Here is a 12,743-nt window from a genome sequence, read left to right as displayed (position 1 = left end):
CCATCATGCAAGAGTAATGCAACATAAAAAGTGAAAATGATCAGTGAAAACAGCTTAAATTTAGGCATGTTCCTGACATATCTATCACATGAGTTTGGAAAACCTGAAAAATAATGCACAAAGTTTATCTTGTACTCCTATGATACGTTAATGGTGCTTATTGTGCACTTTCTACGGCTTTACAATGTATAAATTATCACTTTTATTTCATGGGAAAGAGCAGCTGACTTGTTAGCTTTAAATTAAAGAGCCCCTGTTTTGCATTAAAAGTGTTATACTTTGGTTTTAGGGGTCTGATATGTGTGCAAGGTCAAAAAACACTTTCACTGTCTTATAATATGCATTTATTTTTACCCAATTATCCCAGCGACTCCCATATGAATCGTTCAGCAATTAATTTGTTCCCAAACCCCTGCTTAGTGCAAAGCTAATCTGTGCTAATTGGACTGATGACCCAGTCTGTTGCGATTGGTCGACTGCGTTCAGCATGAGACAGAGAGAAAAGCCCACCACGGCTATGAAATAGCAGCCAGAGAGTATATGAAAGCTCAATGCAGGAATGCAATAAAGCAATGCAGTTAAACACTAGCATATTCCTCTACTCTTAAGCCTAACCCCAAGTAATAACAACACACATTCAGTATTAATTTACACAGTGGCAAAAATGTAATTATTTTGTAAATTGACTGCGTCGTGTGTGTGAAACAGCAGATGCTGGCTTGAGCAATGGCAAACCGCAGAGGATCGCCAGTTCAGAAAAAACATCTAAGTCGTTAAAGGAAGAAGCACGCATTGCGTTTTAACGTGGTTTTGGATGCGATATGTGAACAGCCCCATACAGATTTAACCTGAGAGATACAGTACAAGCCCTGATCTATAATCGATAAGTGATTACAAGGCGTGGGGGTTATTACAACTTATAACACACAATTACACACATATTTTGCAAACTACACAAAGCGAGGAAACTATTTTAAGGACACTTGCTTGTTATGATCCGAAAGAAGATGAAACTGGTCCATTTGAACTGTAAAAGTTACTGAGTTCCCTGTCGAAGTCTGACAAAGTTCCATAGTCTCTGCTCATCCTTTAATAGCAAACGGCTGGCAAATCCCGCGCTGCAGCGTAGGTTATTGTTTCAAAAATCAGAAAAATGACAGGAACAAACACAGCACTGGGTTGGCTATACTGTGGTGTTGTTGGGAAAATAAACTTTAGTCCTTTATTCCCTGCAGCCTAGGGCGGCGTCCATGACATCTCCTCACTTTCGTCCGCGACAATCCCCCCACCACCCCGGTTCTCGCTGTTGTACGCACAATCACACCCCCGTCTCTCGTTTTCACTTTTGGTTTGAGGGCGGCATGATCATCTTTTGCCTAGAGTGCCGGTTCAGTTTGCTCCGGCTCTACCCGCAGCCGAATCTCCATTTGTCAGTGATCGTAATCTTTGCATCATGATCAGTCCCGTGATCCCCCGTGCCACCGCTAGTGTGTGGAGGGAAAGTGCGTGCACATTTTAACAGAACTAGAACTACATATTTGGATATGTACCGTATAGACGTTGATGCAATCAAACAAAAGATCCGAAGCCAACTCGATTCGTTTATTCGACTCTGAGTCAAATATTTCTCTAAAGAATCAATAGCTTTAAACAAGCTGCACTTTTAGATTTAAACATTAACTGGGTGTTTTTATTAACTTGTTTTGTTAACTTGAGCTGTTGATGCACACTGCATAGAAGGTCATTTTCAAAAACCCATCATAGGGGCTCTTTAAAGTAAAAAATAGTAATAGTTCATTCATTCATTCATTCATTCATTCATTTTCCTTTGGCTTAGTTTCTATTTCAGAGGTCGCCACAGCCTAATGTACCGCCAAGTGTCCCAGCACATGTTTTATACATCGGATGCCCTTCCAGTCGCTGCCCAGTACTAGGAAACACCCATACACATTTACATTCTCAGACACACAAACAGACACAGACACAAACACACGCACACACTTATACACTACACCCAATTTAGTTTATTCAATTCCCCTATAGCGCATCTGTTTGGACTGTGGTGGAAACCAGAGTACCGACGCCAACACGGGGAGAACATGCAAACTCCACACAGAAATGCCAAATGACCCAGCTGGGACTCGAACCAACGCCCTTCTTGCAGTGAGGCTACAGTGCTAACCACTGAGATACTGTGTTGCCATAATAATAGTATTGATAAATAATAATTATAACAATAATTCCTTGTCTTCTCCTCACAATGATCCCATATTAGCTGCACCTAAAAATAACGCCTCTGTAGTCATTTACGAGGAGGCTGAATTATGAATGTGGCTAATTGAATCTGAGCCACGCTCTGATGACTATGTTTTAGTAATGTTACGTTACTCACTCCACGTGCGATCACAGACTCTGATCGGGATGTTTCAGAGGTGAATTTGAGCTCTGTAGTTGATGTTAATTGGCCGGCGTAGCATTGCAGTGGCAGCGGCTGACGCGGTTGTTATGGTTGAGCAATTCTCACTGCATTGTTTGGTGCTAAACTTGACAGAGTTCCTCATTAATAGTCAGCGTTGCATGGTGTGCACATCACGGCTGTGCTTTCTATGCATATGCATACTAATATCCGCATATAAATATATAAATGTATATGAACGAGAGGAAAATTGATGAGAAAAATACTCAGAATTCTGGCTTAATGCTAGTTTATCTTCAATCTGGATATTTTTTATCAGGCGTTTACGTAATGGATGTTTCTAACTCCCCACGTTGACGTGGGTTTCCTCCGGGTGCTGTGGTTTCCCCACAGTCCAAACACATGCTGTACAGGTGAATTGGATAGGCTAAATTGTCTGTAGTGTGTGTGTGTGTGTGTGTGTGTGTGTGTGTGTGTGTGTGTGAATGAATGTTTCCCAGTGATGGGTTGTGGCTGGAAGGGCATCCGCTGCATAAAAATGTGCTGGATAAGTTGGCGCTTCATTCCGCTGTGGCGACCCCGGATTATTAAAGGGACTAAGCCGAAAAGAATATGAATGAATGAATGTTTCCAATTCCGTGTTGATTGTCTTGACATTTAATTAATAGATCTTTTTGAACACGTAACGTGCATGCAAAAGTGAGTTTTTGGATTTTTATGTAATGTTATTGTTTAAAGGTGTCATACTGAGGTGTGCTTCCCAAACAACGCCGTAACTCGCAGCTGAACTATCATAGTACGATGCATCATTTAGGTAAAGCAAGATGTAGTGACGAGTGTTTCCCAAAATCCGTTGCGTCTCTGTTGCAGATCTATCGTTTGAATCACGTTAGATATAACGTAAAACCTCCATAATGATGCTCTAAACGTGGTAGACTAGCAACTTCTCTAGAGAAGATCCCCATGTGTAAATTATATTGTTTTACATGCACACACATTAAAAAAAAAATCTAGTATTAGTAAAAATATGCACTCGCTTTCCATATTAACTGAAATATGTAAATGCCACATAAAGGCCCTGTGTTTCCTTTACAAATATTAATGAGAACGTTACATGTTCTGTTCTAAAACAAAAAATCACTTGCAAAAGCTAACACGTATTCTAATATCATATAAATAAATAAGGAGGCTGTTTATTAGGAAGTTAAATTTTAATATTTATTTTTTACTAGGAAATTTAAAACATCCTACTTTAATAATAATATTATTGATGATATTGATGATGATGTTTACTATTATTATTATTATTATTATTAAGTAGGATATTGTTCATTTATTTTTTATTTTTCAATCTTTTACAATTTGACACAATCACTGCAGAACTGTTCTAATCAACAGGCTTTAGTCATATACAGCACAGATACTTGATAAATAACCTACTATAAATCAAAGAGCATAAACATATTCTATTTTTTTTTTTTTTTTTTTACAAGTTTTGAAGATGTAAAATATTATCCGCTTTTAAATAATAGGTCACCTATAGCTTTCGTTATCAGGCTGTGTTTAAAATGACATCAATATTTTCAAAGTGCACTGCGGAGGGAGCGTAATTGTAAACATGCAGATGGCTAAAACTGAACTGTAAAAACACTTTAAAAGCAAATAACTCCTAAGAGTGATCACTCTAATGCTAATATAATGAATGTTCTAAATGAATAGGGCATAGTGGGGAATAGCTGGGAATAGAACACAGTCAGGAACTCTGTTTCTAACTACACCTCCAGAGGTATAGATACAAGCATACAAGTTTGCGACGCAGTCTGCGAATGTTAGTTGGAACGATGGATTTGGGAAACACTAAATCAACAAACTATGTTTGTAACGACAGAACTTGTGTTCTTAGTTGGCTGACGATGGTTTTCGGACACGCACTCCTGTATGTATGCATTGATGTAACATGTAAAATTATTCTTTGATATCTTAGTAAAAGGTATGTGGTGTAGGTGCATGCAAAGATATGCTTATACAGGTAATTTTTTAACCTAAAGTGTTGACCTTAAAGGTGCTGAAGGTGATCTAACCGGTTAGCATAATATCTTTGAAACACAGTCCCACCACGCCTCTTAAAAAACGAATGCGCACGCAACAGACAACCCACTATTTCATGTCATTTGCCAGCTAGAAATGTAGGTAGTGGTTGGCCGGTGGCGTGCAGGAATTACACTTATTACTAGGACATACTTGCATGCTATTTCAGAGTGAATATTCAGAGTAGCATGGTGAACAATATAGGCAGCTCGTCACACTTTGTTTAGAAATGACCCAATGTGATTATAAAAGCTACTTCAGCTCAGTAAAGCAGGCTAGACAGAATAGCGCTAGTTACTGATGTTTTGATGTTAAACTAAATAAAAATCTACATTATCGATGCTGTAAAAGGACCTTATAAAATCACATCAATCTTTTACTGGGAGATTTCAGTGGCTGAACAACACTTCCCTAATAACCCATTCATAAAGCAATTTACATCAGCTTTACATGACTACAATAGTTTAAAACAGAACATTACCTGTCTAAATGAAATACTTCAGCCATGGTGTCATCCCTTCTCCAGCGTGCAAAACTCACTCCAATATTGATTCAGGATTTTAAAAAGTTTTGATTCTGCTATTGATTTTAACGCTGTCATCTCATGTGTCTTGTGTGCACATGATCGCGCGGTGTGCATCCACGGCTACACGTGCTAATGGCGGATCTGTGTGAACAGATGTGCAGATGCACAAATCTACATTTGTTGATAAACAGTTTGGGCTACTTATGGGAACTATGGAAGATGTCGGACTGACAATATTTAATTGGATGAACTCTTAGTTTTATGCCTTACCCAGAATATAAAAACACATAAATACATTTAGATCATTTACTTTGATCATTACTATTGGACTGTGAAGAGATTTTCAACCAGCACAGCAAAAAAACCTCATTATTCTGATCTGTTTCCAGAGCAGTTTTCGATGCCCATCCAGTGCACGGACGGCCCTGTGGAGCAAACCGAGGAGCCGTTTTCCCCACCACCGGAGCCTGAAATCCAGGACACTTCAGGAAACCCTTCAGCATCACTGGCATCTCGCAGTGCTAATCCATTTTACGATTCCCTTCAAGACCTGGTGGTGAAGTTTCCTCCAAGCGCAGAGGAAGATTACGCCTTTCTGCACAGTACGCCGGATGTGTGTGTGGATCTGCCTCTGCACAGGCCAGACCTGCCGGATCACATGCAGAAAAACAGCAAAGAGTCTTACCTGTCTTACTGCCCATCCACTCTGCCGTCACACACACCCGCAGCTTCAGCACCGCAAGAAAATGTTCGAGGGCCACAACAGGTAAGATATACATTCACACCCAATGTTTCATATAAATATATATATATATATATATATATATATATATATATATATAGGGGGGAGGGGGAGTCATCATGGACGAAAGTGAAAACCAGTGTGGGGGTCATCATGGATGAAAGTGAAAACCAGTGGGGGAAGGGGGGTTGACGTGGACTAAAGTGAAAACCAGTGAGGGAGGGGGGTTGTCACATACAAAACCAGTTGGGGGGACAAAAGTGAAGATGGTGGGTTGGATCGCGGGCGAAAGTGAAGACCGTGGGATGAATTGTGGATGAAAGTGAAGACTGTGGTTGGACCGCGGGAAAAAGTAAAGACTGGGGGGTGGGAGGGGTGGGGGGAAGCAGGGGTGTCGCACACTTAAGTAAAAACCGGTGGGGTGGGGGGCGTATCACAGACAAAGATTGAAGGCCGTGGGTTGGATTGCGGGAGAAAGTGATGACCGTGGGACAGATTGCAGATGAAAGTGAGGAACGGGGGTTGCATCGCGGGCTAAAGTAAGGGGGTTGTAGCAGACAAAACCGGTGGGGCGTGGGTGGGGGGCGTATCAGGGACAAAAGTTGAAGGCCGTGTGTTAGATTGGCGGAGAAATTGAACACTGTGGGGCAGATTGTGGATGAAAGTGAAGACCGGGGTTTGGATCGCTGGTAAAAGGGAAGACCGGGGGTTGGTTTGCGGTCAAAAGTAAAAACTGTGAGGTGGATTGTGAATTAAAGTGAAAATGAGGGGTGGAATCGCGGGCTAAAGCAAGAGGGTTGTTACAGACAAAACCGGTGGGGCAAGGGTGGGGGGCGTATCACAGACAAAGGTTGAAGGCCGTGGGTTGAATTGTGGAAGAAAGTGAAGACCGTAAGGGTGGATTGTAGATGAAAGTGAAGAACTGGGGTTGGATCATAGGCAAAAGTGAAGACCATGGGGATGAAAGTGAGGACAAGGGATTAGATTGCGGGCAAAAGTGAAGACCGTGGGGTGGATTGCGGGCGAAAGTGAAGACCGTGGGGCGGATTGCGGATAAAAGTGAAGACCAGGTTTTGGGTCGCTGGTAAAAGTGAAGACCGGGGGTTGTTTGCGGTCCAAAGTAAAGACCATGGGGCAGATTGCGAATCAAAGTGAAGACTAAAGGTTGAATCGCAGGCTAAAGTAAGGGGGTTGTTGCAGACTTGGGTTGGGGGGGGGTGTGGGGTATCACGGACAAAGATTGGAGGCATTGGGTTGGATTGTGGGGAAAGTGAAGACCGTAAGGGTGGATTGTAGATGAAAGTGAAGAATGAGGGTTAAATCGTGGGCAAAAATGAAGACCATGGGGCAGATTGCAGATGAAAGTGAAGACCGGGAGTTTGTTTGCAGTCAAAAGTGAAGACCGTGGGGTGGATTGCGAATGAAAGTGAAGACGAGGGGTTGGATCGTGGGCTAAAGTAAGAGGGGTTGTCGCAGACAAAACTGGTGGGGCGGGGGTGGGGGCTGTATCTCAGATGAAAGTGAAGGCCGTGGGTTGTATTGCGGGAGAAAGTAAAGACCGTGCAGCAGATTGTAGATGAAAGTGAAGAACGGGGGTTGGATCGTGGTTAAAAGTGAAGACCGTGAGGCAGATTATGGATGAAAGTGAAGACCGGTTGAATCGGGGGCAAAAGCAAAGACTGTGGGGTGAATTGCGGATGAAACTGAAGACTGGGGGTTGGATTGCGAACGAAAGTTAAAACCGGGGGTTGGATTGCAGGGTAAAGTAGAGACGAGGTGCTGCAAGATTTTCTATTTTAACATAAAATGTACAAATTCGTACAAAGCTTATACAAGATACAGACACAAAATCTAAATTACCTGCTGTTAGAAAACGTTCTATGACCCCAACATGTTACATGAACATTCTCACCCAAAGCTTTTATTATTTTATTGCATTTATTTTTTAATAATGAATATTTTTATTCAAATTATGCTACATACATGCCATTAAACCATACACTTGTACAAGGGAAGAGGAAGAAAATACGTACATATACAGTTAAAGTCAGAATTATTCACCCTCCTTAATCTTTCTTCAAATATTTACCCAAACGATGTTTAACAGAGCAATGAAATGTGTACAGTATTTACTATCATTTTTTTTCCTCTGAAAGAAAGGTTATTTAGACTGCAATATCACAAATCAAATCAGTTTTTTTGTTTGATCTTGTGGAATATATAAGTATCTGTTATGCAAATGTTAAACATCTTACATTTCCTGCAAAGGGTGTGTAAACTGTATATATTTGCAGCTTGCGAAATTGCAGAGGAAGTCTAATTAAAACGAGTGTAAAAAAAGGCAGATGAAAGAACCCAATTGTTTTTACCTGTCCATATGGAGAACTGCGAAACTCACACCTATTATGTAAGGCTCACATCTGCACGGGAATTCAGTGCTATTGCATTTAGGATGTCAATTAGGATGTGCTAAGACCACCGAGAGCTGCGAATCACATATTACATGTTGTGGTACCATTACGCTTGTTTCTGGACTGTTCTTTTTTTTTTAACTCTCTTTGAGCATGAAAGGCATCACAGATACCTGGGCTCATCTGTTTGAAGAGCTGGAGAAAAATATATAGTGTTTGTTGGCAAAACAGACTTTTCCAGCATAATGACTGGATTATGAAGCGTACATCTGGTGTCATCCAAAAAAAGAGCATTTCCTTTTGGTAAAAAAGTCTTGTGATGTTTGCAAATGGGCAGATGATAAAATACCACAATAACAGACTCATTATGAAGTCTGTTGTTTTGATTAACATGCAGATTAATCAATATCAATAGTATTTTTTATTCCCAGAAAATTCTATATGTTTTATATTATGACTCCTATTCTTATTATTCATTCATTCATTCATTTTCTTGTCGGCTTAGTCCCTTTATTAATCCGGGGTCGCCACAGCGGAATGAACCGCCAACTTATCCAGCAAGTTTTTACGCATCGGATGCCCTTCCAGCCGCAACCCATCTCTGGAAAACATCCATACACACATTCACACCCATTCACACTCATACAATGCGGACAATTTAGCCTACCCAATTCACCGGTACTACATGTCTTTGGACTGTGGGGGAAACCGGAGTACCCAGAGGAAACCCACGTGAAGGCAGGGAGAACATGCAAACTCCACACAGAAACGCCAACTGAGCCGAGGTTCGACCCAGTGACCTTCTTGCTGTAAGGCGTCAGCACTACCTACTGCACCACTGCCTCGCCCCATTCTTATTATTAATAATAATAATATTATTGTTAATTAGTAATTATCAGAAATATTTTTGTTTTGGCTAGAATTAAAGCAGTTTGTTTAAAAGAAAAAAACTTTTTAAGGTCAATATTATTAACCACTTTTATACAATGAGTTGCCTAGTTACCCTAACTTGACTAATTAACCTGGTTAAACCTTTAAATGTCACTTTAAAGGGCACCTAGGTTACCCCATTTTCCAGCTTTAAGATAAGTCCTCAGAATGTGTCTGTAAAGTTTCAGCTCAAAACACCCAGCATATTATTTATTATAGCTTTCTGAAGTTTCTGTTTTATAGCTGGTAAATTCTTGTTGCTGTTTTTTGTACTGTGCCTTTAAGGCTAGTCCTCCCTAACCAACGTTCCCACGTGCCCAACAGCATGCCTCAATTGCCGCCCTCGGCTGCCTCAGGAAGCAGATCTCACGTAACGTTTGTGAGAAATGCTACAGTAAGAACTTTACCAATGAGTATTTGATCCATTTGTTGAGAAGTTGCAACGATCAGCCACACACAATGTCGTTACAAAGTACACACACACACATAGCGCAGACACGCACACAAAGACTTTGCACTCTTTTTGCACGCATTTGTGACAGGATACAGGTTAATATCCGCTGCTGTATGGATATGCGTTATGTTAATGCACAAAATAAACCTGATTTAACGTCCACAAATCGGGATTGAAGCGTCTTCTTTTATAATTGTTCTGACACGCTGCTGTGCTGATGAAGTAAAGCTGAAGTGAATCGCTGTACTTCATTACACACATGCTCTGTTTTAAAACATTTTAAACTTGAAACTCACTCTTGATCACATTTGATGATGATTGATGATCCTAGCAAACTGAACAGACCTTTTATTCCCTGTGGCTTTGCCTACTGTATGTCCTGTTTGTTGATATGATTATATGCGTTACTACGGAAACATGTTAATACGCAGCTGTCAAACATTATTGGTGGGCGGGGGGACCGCACTCCTATGTCACATTGTGGTCGGTCTGAAACCGCTCCAATTGGTCCACATATACACACATATACACACACACACACATATTTATATATATAATGTATAATATATATTATATTTATAAATGTATATATGTGTGTGTGTGTGTGTATATATGTGTGTGTGTGTGTGTGTGTGTGTGTATATATATTTATATATATATATGTGTGTATAAATAAATTATATATATATATGTATGTATATATATATATATATATATATATATATATATATATATATGTATATATATATATATGTATATATATATGTATATATATATATATATATATATATATATATATATATATATATATATATATATATATATGTATATATATATATATATTCAATTCAATTCAATTCAGCTTTATTTGTATAGCGCTTTTACAATGTAGATTGTGTCAAAGCAGCTTCACATAAATGGTCATAGTAACTGGAACAGTGTGGTTCAGTAACTGGAACAGTGTGGTTCAGGTTTTAGTGTTTAAGTTCAGTTCAGTTCAGTTTAGCTCAGTTCAGTGTGATTTAATCATTACTGAGAGTTTAAACACTGAAGAGCCAATTCATCGATGCGTAGCTCTACCAATCCTGAACCATGCGAGGCAGTGGCGACAGCTATATATAGCCATATATATATATATATATATATATTTGAGTCCTAATAAGGGGGTAGTGTAATGGTTAACGTAAATGTAACCCAATCTTTGTGTTCAATTCATATACCAGCATGTTTTTGTTTTATAGCACAGCCACAAATGCGTGCAGAATAGTTGAATCTAGTCTTTTAGGCATTCATCATTATCAGATACAGCCTAACAGTATTAGCCACGAGTATTGCAGTCTAATGTTCTTTTTTTTTTGTTTCTCTGTCCAGCTCTTTTGGACTCCAGACCTTCCGGACTTGTCAGGCCAGGCGTCAGGCACAGACGCTCCGCAGATGAACAGCCGAGAGAAGTGTGCTTTTTGCGAAGACGACGTCCCCCCAAATCACATGTATAGCCACCTCAATTCACACTTCAAGAACAAAGCTGGCGATTGACACCCAGCCGGACTCAAAAACGCCCTTTTATTCGTGCCTTTGTTGAGTAGCACAACCCATTAGCCTGAACACATTTGCTCACGTCCGCCAGTGACACCATTGAAGAGAGCGAAACCTCGTTTATTTAATTAGGAGAACATTAAACGCTTCATTTTAGAGTGGTTATGTCTTAATTAAGGCTTTTTTTAGCTGCATTTATTTAGTCTTGATGACTGGCGGGTTCGCTGTAGAATAAAGACGTGCTTCCTTTTTTTGGAAAGTAAATTAAATGTGGCTTTTTTTTTTTTTTTTTTGATGTCGCTGTTTATTCAAGCTTGGAGATTGAAAAGCTTGCACCGATGTACTTTTATACTACCGTATTTCAACCTAAAGATCACATATAGCTCTTATTCATGCTATGCATATAGTATGTTACATTAAAAACAGGGTTACACTTTATAATAAGGTTACATTAGTTCATGTATTTACTATCATTTAATCGTAACTTCAACAAGTTATTAATAATCATAGTCCAACATTTATTAATGCATCATTAAAATCCAAAGCTGTGCTCTTTATTAAGAACTACAAATGAATGACTTATGTAAGTAACATTAATAAATTCTGTAATAATAATGTTCGTAATGTTCATATATAAAGATTAACTAATGCAACCTCACTGTAGTGTTACTAATCAGGAATATAAATCTTTGCTTAACTTTTTTGTCACATTAAAAACAGGGTCACACTTTACATTAATATTCCATTATTTAATGTACTTACTAACATGAATCAAAATCAAACAATATGCAAGTCTACAGCATTTATTAATAATCATAGATCAACGTTTATTAATGCATTATTAAAATCGAAAGCAGTGCTTGTTATTAAGACCTATTAATGATTGCCTTATTTATATAACATTAATAAATACTGTAATAAATGTATTGTTTATTATTTATTCATGTTCATGAATGCATTCGCTAATGGAACCTTATTGTCAAGTGTTGCCAAAAACAGAATATTAATTTTTGCTACAATAAAAACAGTGTGATGCTTTATAATAAGGTGACATTAGTTCATGTATTTACTAACATGAATAATCGTAAGTTCGACAAGTTATTAGTAATCGTAGTTCAGCATTTATTAATGCATTATTAAAATAAATAGCTGTGCTTTTAATTAAGACCTACAAATAATGACTTAAGTAACTACCGTTAATAAATTCTGTATTAATTCATACATAAACATAAACTATTGCAACCTTACTGTAAAGTGATACTAATAAAGAATATTATTTTTTGATTAACTTTTTTGTCACATTTAAAACAGGGTCACACTTTACATTAATATTCCATTATTTATTGTATTTACTAACATGAATCAAAATCAAACAATATGCAAGTCTACAGCATTTATTAATAATCATAGATCAATGTTTACTAATGCATTATTAAAATCCAAAGCAGTGCTTGTTATTAAGCTCTATTAATGAATGCCTTATTTATATAACATTAATAAATACTGTAATAAATGTATTGTTTATTATTTATTCGTGTTCATGAATGCAATCGCTAATGGAACCTTATTGTCAAGTGTTGCCAAAAACAGAATATCAATTTTTGTTACAATAAAAACAGTGTGATGCTTTATAATAAGGT

At 38.4% G+C, this 12,743-nt stretch overlaps 1 protein-coding gene across 1 annotated transcript in view; it reads left to right on the top strand.

Moving 5' to 3' along the window:
- The window catches only part of tank (TRAF family member-associated NFKB activator), a 42,275-nt gene extending 30,903 nt beyond the window's left edge, over positions 1-11,372 (top strand). Inside the window, 2 exon segments of the mRNA NM_001076600.1 lie at positions 5,420-5,796; positions 10,939-11,372. Of these exon segments, the coding sequence (NP_001070068.1) occupies positions 5,420-5,796; positions 10,939-11,103 (542 nt within the window). The 3' untranslated portion in view covers positions 11,104-11,372.
- Positions 11,373-12,743: the final 1,371 nt, after the last annotated feature.

This window comes from Danio rerio, chromosome 9 (genome assembly GCF_052040795.2).
Source record: "Danio rerio strain M-AB ecotype USA chromosome 9, GRCz13ab, whole genome shotgun sequence".
NCBI lineage: Eukaryota > Metazoa > Chordata > Actinopteri > Cypriniformes > Danionidae > Danio > Danio rerio.
This window is presented reverse-complemented; position numbering and strand designations above follow the sequence as displayed.